This window comes from Cupressus sempervirens, chromosome 5 (assembly GCF_028749045.1).
Source record: "Cupressus sempervirens isolate cs-2001-9-10 chromosome 5, ASM2874904v1, whole genome shotgun sequence".
In the NCBI taxonomy this organism is placed as follows: Eukaryota; Viridiplantae; Streptophyta; class Pinopsida; order Cupressales; family Cupressaceae; genus Cupressus; species Cupressus sempervirens.
The window spans coordinates 1,007,466,112-1,007,488,221 of NC_143122.1; the positions used below are offsets into that span (position 1 = coordinate 1,007,466,112).

Here is a 22,110-nt window from a genome sequence, read left to right on the forward strand (position 1 = left end):
TCAATAAAGGGTGCATGAAATAAGTTTTAAATTGTTAAAATCTTTAAATTTAAAGGGTTTTTTCAAATTTGCCGATTCATTGCCGATTCACGATTCGATTCGGCCTTGTCGATTCCGATCCAATTCCGATTCTTGTTACTTTGGGATAAACACATGATTATATATTACTTCAATATAAGAATATCTTTGATCAAAAGACATTCAACATTTGATATCAAAATGTTGGTCTTCCAAAATATCAACATATGATATTCACCAATTACTCAAATAGGGCTTTGATATCAAATCCGACATCAAGGGTATTGGTCTTCTAGAATATCAACATCAGATATTCACCAAGTACTCAAATAAGATGTGATATCACATCTGATATTACGAGTATTGGTCTACCAGAATATCATACAATATTCACCAATTACTCAAAAATAAGGTTTGATATCACATTTGATATCAAGAGTATCGGCCTCCCAGTATATCAATGATATTCACCAAATACTCTAAGTAATGGTCTTCTAGAATATTGAGATGTAAGACATTCACCATATACTCAATTTGTTTGATCTCATAATACAAGTTATTGTAAGATCGTCACCTTACAACAACTTCTAAAAATACAAGTGATGATCATTTGGAAATCGTCACTTCCTCATGATGTACACAGGGGTTAGGCCCATTAAAGTCACATGGTCACGATATATATTCATGAATCACAGTCCACTTGATTGCTACGATTCATTGATCACTGAAGAATCCATCACAACATGGTTTACTACTTCTGAATCAATATGATTGAGATCACCAAAAGTTGACTGGATCATATCATCTATCTGCTCCCTCTCTTTCAAGTTTGCCTAAAATATCAACCTCTCTCTGAATCTCAATCTCCCTATTCCTACAATAACATCCTCGAAAAAATGATCAAGGCAATAAATTTTAAAGTACACATAGAAATAATAATAAGAATGTTAACATTGATTAGAATGTTAGTAATTTAACTCGTGCCTATTACTAACAATAATATAAATGATTGTATCATTTATTTTATATTTTCAATAAGATAACATAATATCTTTTACCCTTGATACTCCCATAATGAATCTCACAATCATTATATTAAATTATCAAATATTTGAATGAATGTATGTATCTAAATACATATATATATCATATTTCACAATATTCTATACAAGGTATATTATATATTATTAAACATATATCTTTTTAACTATAATATTTCGTATGATATAAAATGAATGTATAATAAAATGCTTAAAATGATTTCTTTATAGATACCTTAATGGGTCGATCCTCAATGTCTTACCCCCTTATAGTTGTATCCCTTCATTCCACCTTTAATACATATATGTGGGACCTAATGTTACTTATACCCGATAGGTGCTACTTCTTTTTTAACTGGTTTCTTATCCTCTTAATCTGATCTTATATCCTCCTCATGCCTGGCCACATACGAGTATCTTCTTATTAGTCAATTATGGTAGGACCACCTTCACCAAGAATCAATTTGGCACCGTCATTTTTTTGTTGTTTTTTTTCTGTCGTCGTATGTCCATCGTGGCTTCCTTTCATACTATGTCATTCCTTCTTTTCGTGGTTATAATGTCCATATCTCACACAGTGTCCATGTGGATAGTTGTTTTTAGGGGAGGAGTGCACTCTCTTATCTCTCTTTTTTGCAATAATAATGGTGCTGTCGATATCCATATATAAGTTATTTCAAATGCTTTCCTAATATTATTCCTCTCTTTGCTTCCACAGTTGTTTGTAGGGGAGGTGTGCACTCTCTTATCTCTCTTATTATGGGAGGAGTGCACTCTCTTATCTCTCTTTTTTGCAATAATATTGGTACTGTCGATATCCATATATAAGTTTTTTCAAATGCTTTCTAATATTATTCCTCTCTTTGCTTCCACATTGATGGTCCATGTAAAGATTTTGGACAGGTCGAGCCAATAAGACTGCCAATTTTGATATTCTATATTTTCCAAGTCTCCATCAAGGGTAAATTAAATTGCATTTGTTCTTATTACAACTGTATTTTATCTCTCCTCTTCCAACATTATATGTTGTTGTGGAAAGGCTCGCCTCTTTCTATGTGCGGTGGACATCCACATCAAAAGTTCCCTGTCTTTTCTCAAAGAATGTAGACCACCATTGATGTCATTCCAAAAATGGTCATGTCTGAAACCTACACGTGGCATATATATGTTGAATAGACTGTTGTTTCTTGTCTAATATTTCCAGCATTGAGTTCACTGCAAACATATATGATCAGTTTGTATTTGATTTGATCAGCAAGCATGATATATTTTTAGGTCTAAATTCTTCTCATAGTAGCTTTTAAAAGATCCTATAGAGTTCTGTAAATTAGCGTCATATGTATTCACTTATCATGGTTATGTTTTTGTTTGTCGTATGCAAAGAGTGTAATGTACATTCATTATGATAATTACGCTACGAAGATGCTCTGAATGTCTACAATGATAACTGTCATTGATATGGAATGCCCTTACGTTTCTTCTGCTGCTAATGTATTCCTTTGGTTTGATTAGTATATCATACATATTTCTATGGATTAAACGTATCCTGAACACTTTCAAGAATATGACTATAAAATCACAGTGACTGTCAAAGAAAATGGAAGTTTTCCCGTAATCGATTGAGACTCTAATCAATACGATGGTTCTCTTATGATGTGTCTGTCCATTTCCTTTTTCTTTCCACCTAATAATATATTCTCTAACAGCTTTTGTACTTCTGCAACTAGGCTCTGATACCATGTTGAGTTTCGGATCTGCTGCAAATGTACTAAGCACTGCCATAATGCGGTATGTGTGTTCCAAAGGAAGCTCCCCTCATATTAATAAGCATAAGTCATGAATAGGGGACATGTCTATTTGTTAATTAATAATTAATATTATAATAAATATAACCATAATTATCTTACTATTATATTAATTTATCTCGTATAATAATAAACATATATATAATTATATCTCATAGATAATTATATATAGCTTTACACAACTGAAGCTACCACACATCAACACACCTAGAATTCACAAATTATTCACAACACCCTGCATGTGACTTCTCAATTGGAAAGAGCAAACCATATCTCCTAGTCTTGCATTCCATGCTGGATGTCAAATGAGTTTATGAAATATTTGGTATGGACTAGAAAGCCAATGTTCGGAACTTCTAGCCGCATCAATACTTCCCTGCATCCACATCATGTACCACAAATGGCTCACAATGTCATCCAACCTTGCACAGAACTACATTTCATCGATTCAAAGTCTTCATTAAATACTACTGCACCAAGCAACTGTATTATTTTATTTTATTTTTCTTGCTTAGTCTTCTTATAATCCTCGTTTAGTAAATATTTTTATAAGCTCCTATACAGGAAAATGAGCAAAAACACCAAACTCTTAAATATTCATGGCTATCAAACATTGTAATAGCCTAGCTTAAGGATTGTCGTTTCTCACAGCTTTATGCCATTGATTCTATGCTCAAGCTAAAATCTTTAGCTAGGAAGTAGTCAGGTTGTCATAAATGCAAACGACTACCTACCAATAACATGTACCACTGAATATATTCAAAAATATGACTAGCAGATTACGTGCTGATTCAGAACTACCTTGTTAAATATGACCATTGTTCGGAAAAGGATAAATATTTGAAATAATTTCGGGCCCAGACCGACCACCATATGGATAGCAATGACCAGATCTGTCGGCTATGTACTTTGGCAGAGGTTGAGACTGAGACTCACTTTATTTTTCATTGCCCTATCTACTACAAGATCAGAGGGAGATTCTATTGCCTATTCAGAGATTGTTTCTCTCTTTCAGTGTTCTTCAACTATATTGACCAGCATTGCCTTGCACTTTACCTCCTGAAGGCCACCCAGCTCTGTGATCATACCCTGCAGTCACTGCTACCTCAATGTCATACCTTTGATTAGGTCATCACTGCCTCTTTCTCCCCCTTGTCTCCGCCACAGGGTGTGAAAAGGTCGTCTAGTATCATTCATTCTAGATCTGTGAGACACTGCACCAGTCTTTCCAGGCAGAGACACCCCTCTAGTCGTTCTCAAAGACGATCCAAGGCTCTTGATCACCCACAATGATACCCTTTTGTGATCGATTTCTTTTTGCCAAGGAAGGACCAATAGTTCTTGCCCTAGCTTTTCTACTCTTGCCTCTGGCTTTTTCTCGGACACCATTTGGTGCTCCTGCTTTTGTTAGCTCTCTTGTTTGTATGCTATCAGTCCCATAGACCCTTTGTGCTCTTTCATTGGACATTAATAATATTATCTATCTTATCTTATTTTATCTCAGCTTCTAGGTATTGCACTTAAGCGACGCCAATAGCACTTGCCTATTGAAATGCTTGGAAATAAACGTTTTCAGTTATCGCTAGTATTTACTATTCTATCTCCCAAGAAATGGAATGTCTTTTTTTTCAAGACCATGTAATGTCAAGTAGCGTTTCCTAGAGTTGTCGTGTCACATTCCCGTGCTTTCTTAACTATCCAAAGTTTTTTCTTTTTTTTTTTCAAATTAACTCTTGTAGATGATACGTTCTTCATTGATAATTAAACTCACAGCAATCACCAAGACTCCACAAGAAAAATGTCATTTAATATTCTCGAACAATTCCTTCACTTCTCTTCTGATGAATTTACGAATGCACCTCCCTGCAACTTCCAACTAAACTCCTAGTGAATTTAACAACCTGTGATTGGAAACACCATGATTTGCGGGGATTGTTCCTTCCAGAATTGTAGTCTCAGCAAATAATTCCACAACCAAGCTTCCTTCAAAGCGACTGTGACTTCTAGTCGAGATTGCACAGAGGAATATCAAGCCAAACATTTTGTTACTCTAGTCAGTTGTTAATGCTCAAACTTCAAGAGACACACCACCATGTGAAAAATCACCTTTGGAAATATTAATATCGTGACTTAGATATTCAACATGAACTATATCTCATGGCAAATAAGAAGTAACGCCTGCTACACCAACTCGAACAGTTAAAAAAATCACGAAAAAGAATTTCAGTGTTTGCAATCGTCTTTCATTGCATCACTATTCTTGGTATGTAGTTCTTGAAACTACCTCTATTTCAACACTTTCAACTAAATTTCTTCTCCCGCCAAACATAAGATGGCCCACTCAAAAAAATTCACCAATCATATTTGTTGTGCATTCATTCACAACAAATGTAAAAACTTTTAATATATCACTAATTAAAAATTCTTCTTATTGGCTGTTAAAAAAAGTGCCCAGCTTCCATTGCATAAATAGTACTGCAAGCCGGATAATTATTTTGTGAGAATATAGTTTACTTAGAATCAATCCTCAAACCTCTGTAAAATGGTTTGTTACTCATAAATCCCTGATAAACCTTTTATAGAAAAATTGGAAACTAATTTTTCAATAAATTCTACAGGATGGCAGGATGCACTGCTCTAATACCCCGATTGGGTATCATTCTCAAATCCTCAAAATGAAACCAAAAAATAATGAACAACAAATGCAAGTAACATATTTTACTAGTTATTCAACCCAAAACCACCAATTTCACAAATATCATAGATTAAAACAACCTCAAATTTGTTATTTCAATACATCAGCAATAGAATAACTCTTTTTACCACCCAAATCTAATCTTACAAATAGAGATATAGATAGATTGGAAGTACGGAAAATCAGCGATACAAATAAGTACAAGTGAGACACCTAAAATGAGGCCTCCACTACAATGAGTTTTCATCCAATTTCTTTCAACTTGTGGGTTTTCGTCCTCCAAGCGGGCTGAAAGGTGAAGCTTCCAATTGACTCTCCAACAGAACTCAATATCCAAATCAAATCCAAGCATGTCAAAAATGAACACCTAAATGTCCTTTTATAACTATCCCTGTGTCTCTTCATTTTCCCCCCGCTTGACTCTTCATTTCCAATATTGTCCTTGTGTTTTGTCAATTCGTCTCTTTTTGACTCCCCCTTTTTATTATTAAATTGACTTCAATAACTTGTATTAAGTCCTCAATAGTTAGTATCAACATACATAGGGTTGGACAATTAATTTTCAAATGTCCAAGAAAAAGGGGACATTATATATATATATATATATATATATAATACTACTAGGAGAAATTAATATAATATAATATATATTTGATTACATAATCAATTATTATTACATTAGTCTCACCATAATGAATAGACATGTCCCATGAACGGACATGCCTCTCTCCTTGCCTCATTCCAATATAAATGTAAGGGAAATTGCTACATTTAAAAGGCACATACTACATAGGTAGTGTCATTACATTTACAATGATCATAAAACCTTAAACAAAAAAGTTTTGAATCCTTAAAAATCTTTGAATTTCTTGGGTTTTACAATGTGTTGAGTCCTTGCCTTGTTGGTGGTAAGTTCAAGGTGAAGACTCCTCCCAACAGTTTGAAATATTTCCTAACTCAGAAGGATCTCAATAAGAAAAACAGAAAAAGATGGGTATACTTCAAGCTTACAATTTTGATAGTTCTCAAGAATAAATGTGCATTATTTTTCCTTTTCCCTTATGATGAACACTCTCCTAGACTTTCAATGCAATTCTAGTCAAGGATTGCTAGTGTGCCAGATGAAAATTTTCAAATTTTATTGTGCTGGTTTTCTAATCTCGGTGTGATATTTTCAATTTTTTGTGGAGTATTATATTATTATGATTGCATATTTTCAGGGTTATTTTGGTCAGCATGTTTTCAGGGTTATTTTGGTCAACAAATATCATTAGTAAGACAATATTTTTGAAAGAAAAAGATTGCAATGTTCTGAAAAATTGAACCTGATTGCACCTTCTAATCTTTCTGGTTGGGGTTCCAGGTCTAATATTTTTGCCTATTTTGCTTGTTTTATGGTTCCTCTTGCCAACCATACTTCCTCTACAGGGCCATAATAGGTCTTATTGTTGTCCAACATCAATCTGCATCATTTATTGAGCTATTTTATTGATCATACATCAATGTAAGATTTTAGTAGGCTTCTATAAGTAGTACCAAACTCCTCAATCCTAATCAAATTCTTGCAAATTTATTTTGAGACCATACCAAATATAAAGGGTGGATTCTACCTAGAGTTCCCAAACTCAACATGAAACACTAAGTCTAGATGAGTCACAAGTTGAGTCGCCCTTGCCGAGTCTATTGGGTTAGGCAAGTTGCTTGTCGAGTCATGGAAAGTCGTGAGTCTCAATGTGACTCACCAAATCTTGATGGGACAACCAGAAGCAATCTTCATTTTTGCAAAAGAATAACAAAATGTATGTCTTAAGTTGTTTTTATCATGTCGCACATCGTGCCACTATATGAATGCCACCCTTCCCTACAACAATTGCAATTCCTTGAGTTCTTGTGCTTTGATCGACAAAAGATCTAGCAGGAAGAGATTTGGAAATTGCATTTTTGGGCTTTATCAATGTTGTTTTTGGAATCTTAAAAATTCAAGAAAATGATGCACACTATGGAGTGTTATGTGGAGCATTGCCCTACAAGCCCTACCCCACGAACCCATTGGGAGCATTGCCCCCAGACCTCCATTTTATTTTTGAAATACACAATAACTCTGAGTTTGCACAATAGGAGTCATTATATACAGACTTGTCATTAATTTTCCTAGATATTACATTATATATACTTGTCGTATGTAGGATGACTTTTTCATTTTGGTGGGTGATGGTGTAGTCAACATAAAATGCCTATTGCTGTGTTTGAGAATATTAGTTAATTTGTCAGTGCATTAATTGCCATCAATGTATTAATTTGTGTTGGTACTTACGTGATCGATAATATTTATGCATGTGAAAAAAGTAGCTTCTATTTGATGATGTTATCATGTCTTTTGGCTTTATTCAGTAATGGGTGCATGAAACAAGTTTTAAATCCCAAAAAATCTCTAAATTTGAAGGGTTTATTTCACTTTCCCAAGTTTTGCCGAGCTTTTGCCGAGCCAAGAGTTGAGTCAGCCTTGCCAATTCCAAGTTTGCAAACTTTCATTCTACCACTACGACAGAGGTTTTCAATATATTAAAAAATTTATTATCCTGTTTCAGCAGTGGGTTTCATTTGCAACTTCTAAACATTGCTACTATACTTAAATCAGCATATTTGGATATCAATCCATCATGCAAGGTACCAAGTTGTTTCCAATTTAAGGATGCATTGATTCAGTTTTTGGGTTCACTGAATAATCAACTATTTATTCAAACCCAAATTCTAACAATTGGACAGTTTACTATCAATAGCTGATTTAATTTCTAAAGATCTTGGATGATTCACCACTAGATTTTGTACTTTATCTTAAAAATTGTAATCAATGTCAATTTTGCCTAACTGTTGCCCTCTATCATGCCTGCATGTCCCTTATGTAAACTGCAAGAAATGGAAGAAAAATCTACATGTGGGATATTTAAGGTCTTTTCTCTGAGTTTTTGGGTCAAAATTATTAACAGACTTATTCACTTGAACCTCCAAGCTCTGATATTGAACTAAGTCCTTTGTTGAGCTAGATTCTCAGACTTGACTGTCCCAGCATCCATTCAGTCAAACAGCAATTAACTCTAACTACCTGAACTTTGAAAGCCAAACTTTTGGAGTTGTCCCTTCTTGAGTACCTTCTAGTGAATATTCTCAACTTTTAGACCCGAATGTCCACAACATTCTCACTAAGTCCTTTGTTGGAACCGGACTTTCAAGCTTATCTCTATCCAAGTATCTGTTCCTTGTCATCCTTGAAAATTTAGCTCCACTGATTCCTTTCATGTATCTTTTTGGTGGCAGATTTTCATCCATCCACTTTACCAAATACTTCCTCCTGAGCATCTCTGAATCCCAATGCCCAATAACTTCCTGCTTGCATCTTAGCGGAGTAGAAGATGTAGGCATCCCATTGACATGGTGAAATAATATATGATACTCCCAAACCTTGACCCCTGACAAGGCACAACCCATCAAGTATCCTTGTAGCCATCTCTACAATCTATCCAGGTGTACTGGGTTTATATCTTTTTTGGAAAGAGAATAAGCTAGGTTCTCTATATTTGCAGTTCAGTTTACTAAATGCAACTGAACAAAACTGTTATTCGTAGCATCTCCACAAAAGTTTAGGCAGTAAAAAAGGGTTCAGAGGAGGTTATGTTTTTCTGTACTATCATTTCAAGGTAAATTTACACCTTCCCACAAGCACCTGGATAAGAAAAGACAACCTCAACAAACAGAATGCTTGTTGCTCGGCCCGCCGTTTCAAGCTGCAGTCCCCGTGCAAGCAGCACCTGCAAACAATGATGTATTAGAAGGCATGGAGTTTATTCGTCTGTAACATGTGCAGCTATTTAGGATGAAGAATAAACAAAAATGGAAGTAAATCATTTATCCAGGCAATTAAAAATGAGAAAGTGGACTGTTTGCAACTGAAGAAAACAATAACCCTTACCTCTGCCACAAAAGCCAAGAGAGCAATGATAATCATGGCAATAAATGCAAAAACGTCTGGAACCACAAATTTCTGAGCAGAAAACAAGAACCTCAAATCAATTCCATATAAAAGATATGTCACAGACATAATCAAATACCAATTAGTTATTAACAGTGCCTAGCAAGAGACGCAACCTATCACCTAAATGGGACACAGCCCATCAAAATAACCACTTGATTTGCGTATAAACACATACCTATTATTATTCTTGCCATGCAGACATTACATATTAACTGTGTATTTGTTGCTAGATGACAAGTAGTACCAGAATAAATCTTGTGGCTTGTGGTTTGCAAAATAACTATGTTTGGTCAAGTTGTGTCTATCAAGAAGAAAACCTTTTTAGCTTTCAGTAGATCTCCTAGCATTTCGCACAAATTTTTCAAGTACATAGAGAAGAATGCAGGTAAAACAGAAGAAATGAGGTTGAGAAAAATTGACATGTTTAATCAAAGAGAGGAGAACCTCTTATTATTGAAAATAGTCTTAAAAATATATATAGTTACAATGTAGAAATAGATTGCACTTACCTCAAATGGAAGTCACGCACTTATAACTAGACATATCCCACTTATTCTAGCAATTGATAATATTATTCTTATACACTCTTATGGACTATTTTGAAAACAACAAGTATTTTTTTGAAATTTTGAGAAAGAGGATAAGACCAAGAGGGCACTTACAACTAGATATTACCCACTTATTCTAGCAATAAATAATATTATTCTAATACCCTCTTAAGGACTAAACCGAAAACAAATAGTTTTGTTCAAAGTTTTGAGAAAGAAGATAAGACCAAGAGGTTTAGTGTTAAAGTAGTATGCAAAATGTAGAAAAATGTCTACACAAGCAACTTTCATGGCAGCTCCTATCTAAAAACAATTTGAGAAAAAGAGAAAAATGAACAAGCTCAGCAGTTGCATCAAAAGTTTGTTTTCCTTTAAGATTGTTCATCTAATTGACGAAGTTCTCTCATGAACAACTTCCAGAGTGGATAAATACCCTTAGATCTGCAATGCAGCATAGGAAAACACTACAAAGCTGAAATCTCATGTAAAGTCTGAGATGAACAGTATTTGAACAGAGACTTAGACGGAGTGGATACACCTTCAGTTCTGCATCACTTAAAAGCACAAGCCAAAGGTTGACTCGCTGCATATATGTTCATCTTTCTCAACAACAGCACAATATTAGATTTTACAACATCACTGACATCCTAATTATGAACCAACACAAATACAACTGAACCAACACTATGCCTTGTAGCAAGGCCAACAATTTTATACAAGTCACCTTTCCTAATGCCTATTTAAACTATTCTATCATGTTTCACTATAGAAACAATCACATTCCTTCACATTTCTCTCATAAATGATGGATCGCTCAAACGTCAATGCAAAAAACCTACACAGTAAATCCAAAAGCTATCTTGCTATTTCAACAGACATTGGAAAATCAAAATAAATTATTGCTGCTCTTTATAGGAGGGAAATTGTTTTCAAAGGAAAACTCCTTATGATGTTAAGGATTGAGATTTCCAAGCAACCTGTAGATCCAGACTTCTTAAAACACTGCAGGGATGGTTTTCCAAACCTCACTACCTTCTACCACTTCTTTGTAAGTCCAAGCCTGCATCTTGTTTCTTAACTTTCCTCTTCTTGATGTTGTACCATTGAGTATGCTTCAAAATGGATTTGGAAAAAAAAATACACAACAAATCCAAAAGCTACCTAATTATTTCAATATTGACTGTAGAAAAACAAATTGGGAACGTCCTTTTAAATCCAAACTTCTCATGAAGTTGCAGACCATGCTTTCTGAGCAGCTTATAGATCTGGCGTTTTTAAAATACTGTAGGAATCACATTCCAGACCTCACTAGCCTCTACTTCTTCATTTATGTCCAGATCTCGATCCTATTGCTTTTGTTTTCTCTTGTTAATGATGGATCAGTGAGTGTGATCTGAAACATAGATGTAAAACATACTCATACTATCATAGGCAAGAGTCTGTGCCAAGTGCTCAGCAGCTGCTGTGGATGGCCACTTAAAGCCAAAAAATGGCAGTCTCACTTTATTTTTTATGATTTTATTGCTTGTGTTTGACTGTGAGGAGAGAAAACAGGCTTCCAAGCCCCTGGTTACTGATTTCAATTGATTAGGAGCGGTTTCAATGGGTTTTTGAAGAAAAAACATATTCTCAAGTAGGCTTTCTGATTTTGTTTCTACCTTTTCTTAAAACATTTTATTTATTTGTTTATGCATCTAAATGAATACAAAATCAATCCTAAGTAGTTAAAAATGATTTTAAATCATTAGGACAAGACTTTAACACAATTTTTTTTTTTTAAATGTTGATTCTTTCATTATTTTTTGGAAGAATCTAATTTTTTTTTAAAATTCAACCCTAGGGGGTTTTTTTATTTTCCTCTTTGAATGATGTCAATAAATATGGAAACTACTCTAGATAGTTTGCTTAATTGTTTAACTAATATATTACTGTTGCCTTTTCACTTTCTATGTGCAGGTTAGCAGTTAACCAGTAATTCAGCATGGCAGATTCAGGGAATGATTGACCACTAGAACCATGCCCATCTAGATTAATAGGCACTCATCCTAAAGTTGTTATAGATGAGACATAGAGGCATGCCTATGAAGGACCAAACCATGGGACGGTGATTTGCATAAAATGTGAGAAACTAATTAAGGGAAGCATTGTTAAAATTAACCCAGCAACAAAGATAAACAGCAATAAAAAAGAACAAAATAGATCAAGATAGATACACGAGACACAAAAAATTATCCTGGAAAAACCCTTCTAGATGAAGATAAAAACCCAACCACACAACCAAAAATATCACTTTTATTGACCATAAAAATGTTTAAATACAAAGTTTTCAGTTGATTGCTTACAATACATTGAGCAATCACATAAATAGATTGAAATAAGACTCATCATATTACACACAAAGGTCTCTTCAAATTTCAAATACAAGATCCTTCATATTTCCAAATAACCAACACTTCATATTTCAATATGCATGCTTCTTCACATGACATATGACACATCTTTATATATAATATAATCTTTAATATTATCACAAATATCTCTTTCAGCTAAAGATGACCATAATGGTCATAACAAACATATTTCTATTTCATAAAATCAAAGATAAATATCCTCTACCACAGCTACAATCTTCAACACTCCCACTTAGCAAGAGAGAGATCTTTAGTAAAGTTACACAATTGCAACCAAAGATGATGAACTCACATCACATAACACATGTCATCTCAACATAACATAATTCACCATAGTTACTTCATAAACACATAAAATTAAAGTCATGGGGTCACAAATGACTTTCATCATGCCTACTCGCACAGGGTGGAACAAGGGCTTTCACCTCAGACCTTTCCTAGAGAAGAATGCATTTCCACCATGCCTAGGCACAAAGGGTGGTCCAACGGCTTTCACCTCAAACTTCTTCCAAAAAAAGAATGCGTTTCCACCATGCCTCAATGCAGAGGGTGGATCCAAGGGCTTTCACCTCAAACTTCTCCTATAGAAGAATGCATTTCCACCATGCCTCAGCACAGAGAGTGGATCCAAGGGCTTTCCCCTCAAACTTTTCCTAGAGAAGAATGCATTAACAGTTGAGATTATCTCTCAACAAACACTCCCTCTCAGCAAGGACAACTCTAATCACCATAATAAGATAGCTGATGTTACATCCTTCTGAAGCTGAAACATCTCCCATTCAATGCAAACTAATATTCACTTCATTGCTTCGTCTTGCAACAAAAAGAGATTATGAAATCAACCCATCATAGAGATTAATGCTCAAAGCATAAACAATTCTCAATGATATAATAACACTTCAGCATTAATAATATTTAACTCCTTGTAGTACAGATTTTTTTCCCTCAACCATTCAGTCAAGTTTTGGGGCAGGCTTTGTCCTTCATGCGAGTTGGTTGCCCAGCGGCCTTTTCAATATGCTTTGAGGCACGAGGTTGGCCGAACACAGAGACTCCAGAGATGCGGCAGGAGTGGACTGCTAAGGAGCTAGCCGATTTGAGAACCTAACGCGAGAGATAGTACAAGTGTACCGAGATGCGTACTATGCTATACGGAGGAGTGAGGCAGATCAGGTAGCAGCAAAGAGGGCTTGGGAGGAGACAACTACCAAATTAGCCACAGTAGAAGCCAATTTGGCCACACAACAGTCAACTTGGGAGATAGAGCGAGCAACACTCATTGCCGAGAGAGTCAAATATGGCAACATTCGTATCTCAGTTGGACGCAAAGAAAACCAATAGTCGACTACAAATGGAGTCGGATGCAAAAGAGGTGTTGCTCCGAAACATAGAAAAGATGATGAAGAGAGCATTAGAGATTCAGATGCAGGCTAAGGTGGATTTGAGATTCAGAGTCATGTCTTCAACTCCCAATGCTTAGCCAACCTATCATCTACCACTGTGTGAAATACATTAACCCGATTGTTGCTAGATTCTCCTTCAAAATCTACGTAACTTCATATGGTAACAACTCGACTAACTGCCCATGACCTAGGAATAGTGAAATAGCCTTCCTCAATATCATGTGCAGTCCCGTGAAACACTGTCCAGTTCTTAGACATTTTGGCAATCACTCTATCACTGAATCTTGCTCCTATTGACGACTTTGCCCTACTTGACTGTAAGAAAGACACTCCGCCTCTGCTCCTTTTCCACTATGGAACTGTCGGCCAACCTTGTCTGTCGTAAATACCTAGCTCTGTCAAATATCATGTATGTGCTCAATACTCTATAGAATTTGATAACCAAACCTGCTACTTGTTGTAGAGTTTCAACAATATGAATATCAACACATCAACTCAACTCTTGTACCTAAAGCATATAATGTGAACACTAGGTTTTCGTCTAGCCTCACCCTTTTCCTCAAGGGGTTTCGTCCTTAGGAAGTATCCAGTCACATTTAAGCAACTCTTAGGATTTTAGGAAATAACATAACATTTCATGGTGATAATCCCAATGCAAAGGCTTTCTTTTATAACCTCAAAGTGCGAAGAGATACAAACAACTTAGCAATGTGGGATAAAAGGCTATTACATTTTTTAGTCACTTAAGTCATTTTGTCCTAAAGTGACTTTAAACAATAAAGTACTTTATATTCCAACTCAATAAAATAAAGTGACCTTAACCTTAGAATATCCCATTTAAAATCTCCTCAATTGAAACCAAAACTCCTGTGACTAGCTGGCATCCTAAAACCAAATGTCGTTAGCCTATTCGGATGGAAAGATAGACCAACTAGGCACCAATATAGCTAGCACAGCGCCGAGAAGGGGGCATTACAGAGATTGTATAATTTAAATAAACTTAACGAGTGACAACTACAAGCACAATGGGCCACGGAGGTTACACAAAATAGACGTAAGGCATGGCATGACAAGCACTTGAACAAGTTTCAATCGAGCCAATTAGTGTTGAAGTATAATGGATGCAATGAAATCAAACCCGGCAAGGTTAAAGTGAAATAGGTAGGACCATATAAAATTCGTGAAGTTGGTGATAATGGGGCAATAAAACTATGGACACTCGACAGGAAAGAAGTACCTAATGCAATGAATGGGTTGAAGCTGAAAGTCTATCATGAAAGAAATAACGTGCCTCCATGGACAAACACTTCAGAGACAGTATAAAATAATAAAAGAAGTAATGTATATAAGTAAGATAAGTAAATGTAAATAAGTATAAGTATTAAGAAGTCAAAGAGAAAATTTTAATAGATGAATAGAGCAATGAAAAAGTAAAATAAGCAAAACATTATATAGCACTGTACAACCTTAGGAATGCAATGTACAACTTTGAGAGGACAATGTACAGTAGCAACATTAGGAAACAAATAGAAAAGGAACACAGTACGACCTATATGTAAAAGAGTACCATACGGACACAATAGCAAAACACTTAGCAAAGGGAAGGAGCATCATATGAATAGAATAATAGAGCATTGTACACTCAAGAAGTGAAGTAGGAGAATAGAGCAACCGTACGGCCAGCAAAAGGAGACTGGGAAGAAACAGACACAGTGCAGCAATCTGAGAGGAGGAAGTTGCACGGCCATCACCAACAACACAATAGAGGATACCGTACAACCCTCCTAAACAAGGCAAGTGTCCTTTTTGGGAGGACACTGTACGATGGTTACAGGAGGAGACAAGGAAAATACAGTACGGCCTTCATGAGAAAAAGCACTGAAGCATAGAACAATAGCGTCATACGAACTAAAGGAAGGAAGGAGTATGACCTGTTGAAGAAGATATACCGTACGCTAAAAGGGAATACACATGGAGAAGCTCGTACGGGCAATCTATCGTACAGCAAAGGAGAAAAGATATATTGTACAGCCTTAGAAGTATAAGCCATTTATGTGGTACGGATTAGGCAGAGAGGAGTGATACTGTATGGAGAGAAACAGAGAAACGTTGAGAGCTGATACCGTACGGTCTAAGTGACACACAGGTACATTACAGGGTACCATGTGACTGTACAACTGCAAGTAAACATGTGTCCACCATACGGTCATTGATACTATATTAGACCACGAGCGCAGAGCAATATCATATACCACCATACAGGCGTTGTATGCCATTCCTATTTGACTAGTATTGTACGGACTTGTTGGAAGAGGCGGTACAAAATAAAGGCATTGTAAGGTATTCTGGAAGAGTTCAAGCATGAGTAGACAATTGGTAATCTCACAAGCCCGTAAGTGCAGACACAAAGGGAACGAAAAAACATATAGTATGGCCATCATACAAAGAAACAAAGAACCGTACCATCAAGTCTTCTACAGAGAAGTCATTACAAGTGAAAGCAACAAACCTGATCGTTGACTGCACACAAGAAGACAAGGAAGTGATAGAAGACAAGGAAGTGATAGTATGCATTCAGTCGGAAAGAGATCGTGGAAGAAGAAATTGGAAGAAGATTCAATAAGCAGTACAATGAGCAAGAATATGTAGTCTTTACCATCGAGTGTACGTATTGCAGGCAATATAGGCAAAAAAAAAGCAAGGACACAATCGGCTGCAACAACACATCTGATACCTCAGAATGTGGCATTCGAGGGTTTGAATGGGCTGGAGTGTAGAAAATGGTGGCAGGAGGATCTAAATGATCACTTTACAAAAGATAGCATGCCGAGGGCACAAGTAGAATGGGCGCCGTGGATGCCAATATTTTGCATTCATGACTTCGAAGGGTTTCTTCGCACCATGCTAGAAACCTACGACAAATTCTCACAAACATGCTCATTTCCTTATTTGGGACAGAATTTGGTGATATCTTTTAAAGCCCCGGACTTCACCAGGGTATTTGGCACCAAGTTACACGCAAGGAAGAAGGAAAATCAATAATAAGCCAAAAAAACTCAATCGGAAAGTTAACAAGCACTTGGTAGAATTAGTATGTGGGAAACGATCGGAGGCAAAAAAATGAAGCATCAATGGATTCCTAGAAGGCAAGAGGACTAAAGAAATCTAATGTGCTGGAAGGACATTAGCGTTGTCCGATGGACTTAAGGAAGAGTAGACTCATGGATTCGAGCAGGGCATCGGACATATCGTTTCTGCAGGTGACTATGATGAACAGTATCATGAATGGCATAGTGTATGATTGGGCATCCTTACTAGCTGAGCGCATGCAAGAGTTTATGTAATTGCAACACAAAACCTTTTACATGCCACACTACGCCATCGGCCTATTTCTCAATGCTACCGCACAAATGATACCGAATGATAAGCTGGAGATCAAGCTAGGTACGACAAAACTAGGGGAGCCACCGATTATGCAATGGAGGCATCTTGATACTCCTAGAGGACAAAAGGCCATCAAACAGAAAAGGATTGGACAGGAGGTAGAAAGTTTTGAGCACAGGAACACGAATAGTGGTAGACAAGACACATCTTCTGAGGACACTAACGACTCAAAGGAGGAAGTGGAGGACAAGGATGATGAGGAGGAAGTCGAAGTTATTACAGCACCACCACTACTATTTCCGAGGACCCTCACAACTACCTCTCACTTGCACTTAGTCCCCGCAAGCGTTCACATTCCTCGGTTCAGATAGTTTAGGCAATCTGTTGTCATGACACCAGTCACCATAGCAACCAAACCAACAGCATGGCCATCAGCACCCCAGTCAGCAGTATTAGCACATTCAGGGAGTACCGAGCCTTCACTCGATACAGTACCTAATACAGTCGTACCGAAGGTAGCCATGGGGTTACCTGAAGGGGTTGTCGAAGAGACTTTGTCAGCCATACCAAAGGTAGGGGTTGATATACTTATGCATACTCAGGAGGGAGTAATGGAGATACCAGCAAGCGAGGGTTTGACGACACTCAGTGTTCATTTGGATGTAGTGGGCTCAGACGTGGTGGTTACAATAGATACAACATTGCTAGCAACACCTGAGAAGACGGATAGAGAAAGTAGAGCTCAGAGGTTGAGCACGTACTTGAGTACGAGGTTTGACCATATACCAACCACACGAGCAATAAGCATTTGCACACCTACGCGGGAAGTAGCCCCTAAAGGAGATCCACGACAAACACAAGTGGAGGAGAGTCACCAGACATCGACCGGTGGGATACCACATAGCACTGTTGAGCGGATGGCAGAAGTAGTGGAGACGGACATGGGTGCCCAGCAACAGCCTACAGTGGGGCCAAAGGCAGCGATGGGATAGGTTATGGAAACATTCCTCGCCGATGTGCGACCCGGGCTCGCTAAGTGGTGGCCTCTGCATAGACACTTGCCTTGGACTCAGTGGTAAAGGAGCTGGAGCACATCATATCCTTCATGAGGGTAGTGTATCCAACAACCTATACAGTTTGTTCTAAGGAGAGTGGATGATCAAGTGTGAAGACTGCGGAGATGCGCCAGAATTGGGCCACTATGAGAGGGATGGCTATGGAGAGCTGCATAGAGGCTCTGACTAAGGAGATAATCCAGATATACAAGGAGGCTTATTATACCCTTTGGAGGAGCCAAGCAAATCAGGCAGCGACAGAGAGGGCTCGAGAGAAGTAAACTGCCAGGGTGGCAACGATGAAGGCGGAACCGACTTTAGAGAAGGTAGTTTGGGAGTCAAAGAGAGCAGCCTAGGAATCCAAGAGGACAACATTTTTGGCCCAGCAAAGTCAACTATAGCAAGTGGCAGTGAAGAAGGAGAGGGAGCGAGGAGAGATTGCTGAAATGATGCAATCAACCTTGGAGATTCAGATGGAGGCTAAAGCAAATTTGAAGGTATGGACAGGACAAGTGCATGAGCTACGAGTAGAGGTAGACAAGCTTAGATCACGGACATCTACTATACCAAGGACATGTCCTTCCTAGTTGTGAATTTTGATGTAATTAAGGGATTAAGTTGTTGGGTCATATTTTTGAGTTTGTTGTCTCTATTTTGTCGTCCAGAGACGACTTTACTTTTTGGGGGGGATGATGTTATCGATAAAATCTATATTGGAGTTGATAGGTAGAATTGTATCCAAAAGGGCGCATGACAGTTGAATCACCCCTTCGGGAAAGTATGTGTACATCGTCCGAAGGGACTATTGAATCATCATTATCATTGTAATCATTGTTGCATACTACTTATATGAATAAAGTATAATGTTCTACGTTACATTCTAGTACCTTAATGTGATAAGTATCCATTTACCCTGTACGGTAAGCAATCTTTAATTGCTTAAACTCGGCATAAAAAAGTTTTAAAAGTGGGCCCAATCGAATTTTTAAATTTTTTTTGGTCCAAACCCTAAAAACAACCCTCTAAGTCATTATGCAAGTTCATTTACACTCACATTTGCTCTCTATTTTGCTCTCTCATAGTTGCTAGTTTGAAGTAAAGTGCTTGGATTCGAAGGACATAGGTTGTGGAGCTCCAAATAGCTTGCAAGAAGTGATTAAGGTATGCATTTCAACCATATTCTTGCGTTCTTTCATAGATTATTGATTTATTTCTAGTTTTCCAAACTTTCAAGCTTTTGTGTAAGTGTGAAGCATGGTTTCTTTCATTTTTTTTTCTAGATTGCAAGAATAGAACAATGGGTAGTCAAGGCTCCGTGGGTGGGGCTGGATCACCAAGCTTCAAAATTGATAAGGGGTCTCCTTTATGGAGACACACAACAAGAGTCACACAATGTCCTGGGGGTGGGGCATACATATGGAAATGTAATTATTGCAATGTACAACATAGAAGCTCCTATTCCTGAGTGAAACTACATTTTTTGGGCCCTGCGGGTGAAAGAATTAACATGTGTCAAGGTAGTGATAAGAAGGGATTAACAGCTGCACAAATAGCAGCATTAGCAAAAGAGTAAGAAGATGCTAATAGAGAAGTTGCAAAAGCAAAACGTGGTGCTTCTAAAAGAGCAAATATACCAGCACAACCATCCGATCAAACAAGCACAAGAACACATCCTTTTTTGCCTATACCAACTACAAATGATGAAGACGTAGACCCATCTCCACTCACCCGCAACAGAGGCCCACTAGATAGGGCATTTCAAAGTGAAATGAGAGACATTGCTGATCACAAAATTGGACGTTGTCTAATTGTAAATGGTGTTTCATTTAATTTTGTGAGATCATCTTATTTTAGGGGGATGGTGCAAGCAATAAATGAAGCACCCCATGGTTACAAAACACTTGGTTATGAAAACTTGTGCATTACGATATTACATGATGAGATGAAATTTGTAAAGGTTGAACTTCAACCAATAAGAGATTCTTGGGTTCAATTGGGTGTGTCTATTATTTTGGATGGGTAGAAAGATTGTAAAAACCGTCCATTGATCAATTTTAGTGTTGTATGCCCTAAGGAGGCAATGTTCTTGAAGGCGGTTGATTGTGAAGGGCAAGTGAAAGATTCAAAATTTATTTCACGCATTCTCATTGATGCCATAGAGCAATGGGTCCTAATAATGTTATCCAAGTGGTCACAGACAATGCAAAAGTTGGCAGGGCTACAGGGATAATTGTAGAGTCTAGATATGATCATATCTTTTGGACACCATGCATTGAAATATATGGTCATTAGCCCCCAGTGGGGCATTTGGAAGAATTCCAATACAACAAGGGCCTTAAATGTGAGAAGAATGATACTGGATCAGGATTGGTGGGGTTTTGTGACTTATGTGTTGGAAGTCACCTATCCACTAATGGCAATGCTTCGCTTTGCAGACAGTGATGAGCCATGCCTTGGGGATATTTATGATTCCAAGGACACTATGTTGGAAAAAATAAAAATGGTAAAAATAAAAATGGTAAGTTCTATGGTCTTTTACAACAATTATTTATTTGAGACATATCTAGATTTTAAAGTTTAAATTGACACAATTGCTAATTATAATTATTATTCATATCTCATATCCTAGGTCATACAAAGGAGGGAGAATGATCCTGAGGACACCCTTTACAACAAGGTGGAAACAATTGTTCATCATTGATGGAACAAGATGACCACACCTTTGCACCTCCTTGCATATGCTCTATCCCCGAGGTACTGTAGTGCTTACCAAATGCTTATGCTTAGGTTATCCAATGTTTTTGCTATTGATATTTGATAGTGTCCAATTGTCTTTTGTTATCCCCAGGTATTATAATGCAAATGTACTTCACCTTCCAGGTAGAGTGCCACCATCTAGAGATGTAGAGATTGCAAATGGGTATAAGAGGGCACTAGCTAAAACATTCCAAGATCCAAAGATTGGAGCAATTCTGAGGAGTGAATTTGTTACCTTCATCTTAGGTGAGAATTTCCACCCTATTGCTATAGCCGACCAAAGCAAAATGGATGTCATCAAATGGTTGTACCTTAATGGGCAAGCCTTCATGTACCTCCAACCTCTTGCCATAAAAGTCTTATCCCAAGTAAGTTTGTAAAATTTAGCACCTAAAGTTGATTTCTTAAGCTTAAGGTTAACACTCTCAATTCCTTGAATTTATCTTGATTGTTGTATTGATTTTTTTTTTTTTTCTCTTTAGGTTGCCAGCTCTTCTGCAGCTGAGCAGAATTGGAGTGCTTACTCCTTTATCCACTTAGTCAAAAGCAACCGATTGGCTCCAAAAAAAGAAGACCTTGTATTCATTCACAACAATCTGCGCTTGTTGTCACGGAAGGATCCAATGGATAAGAAGGGGCCCAAAAAGCTTTGGGATGTAGCACCTAAGACTCCTAATTTAGATATGACCATCTGGGATCTTGCTAGATCCACTTTGATTGATGTGGATGATGAAAAGAATGATTATGAGTTCACAATCCCCTCTACTACTGGTGGTTTGGGTTCCTCTACTAATACAGATGCAGCACTTGCAGCTTATCAGTACCCCTTTGATGTGGATTTTCTTGAAAATTCATTTGATGATTACATCAAATACTTTAGTCTTGACTCTTGACTCTTTTATGAGAAAATCATGTTACAAACTTAAGTTTAATGATCTATATTTTGAATGTTACAAACTTTCAC

The 22,110-nt window shown here is 37.1% G+C and overlaps 1 protein-coding gene across 2 annotated transcripts in view; it reads right to left on the reverse strand.

The window, feature by feature from the left end:
* LOC149559340 (putative transport protein YPL264C) overlaps positions 1-22,110 on the reverse strand; it is a 187,900-nt gene that overhangs the window by 28,553 nt on the left and 137,237 nt on the right. The window contains exons 8-9 of one of the 2 annotated variants that reach the window (XM_089833274.1): positions 9,526-9,597; positions 9,299-9,364 (exon numbers count right to left, since the gene is read on the reverse strand). In XM_089833274.1, the coding sequence (XP_089689400.1) occupies positions 9,299-9,364; positions 9,526-9,597 (138 nt within the window). Of the gene's footprint in view, positions 1-9,279; positions 9,365-9,525; positions 9,598-22,110 lie in introns of both variants that reach the window. The other variant, XM_089833273.1, reaches the window with a different exon arrangement.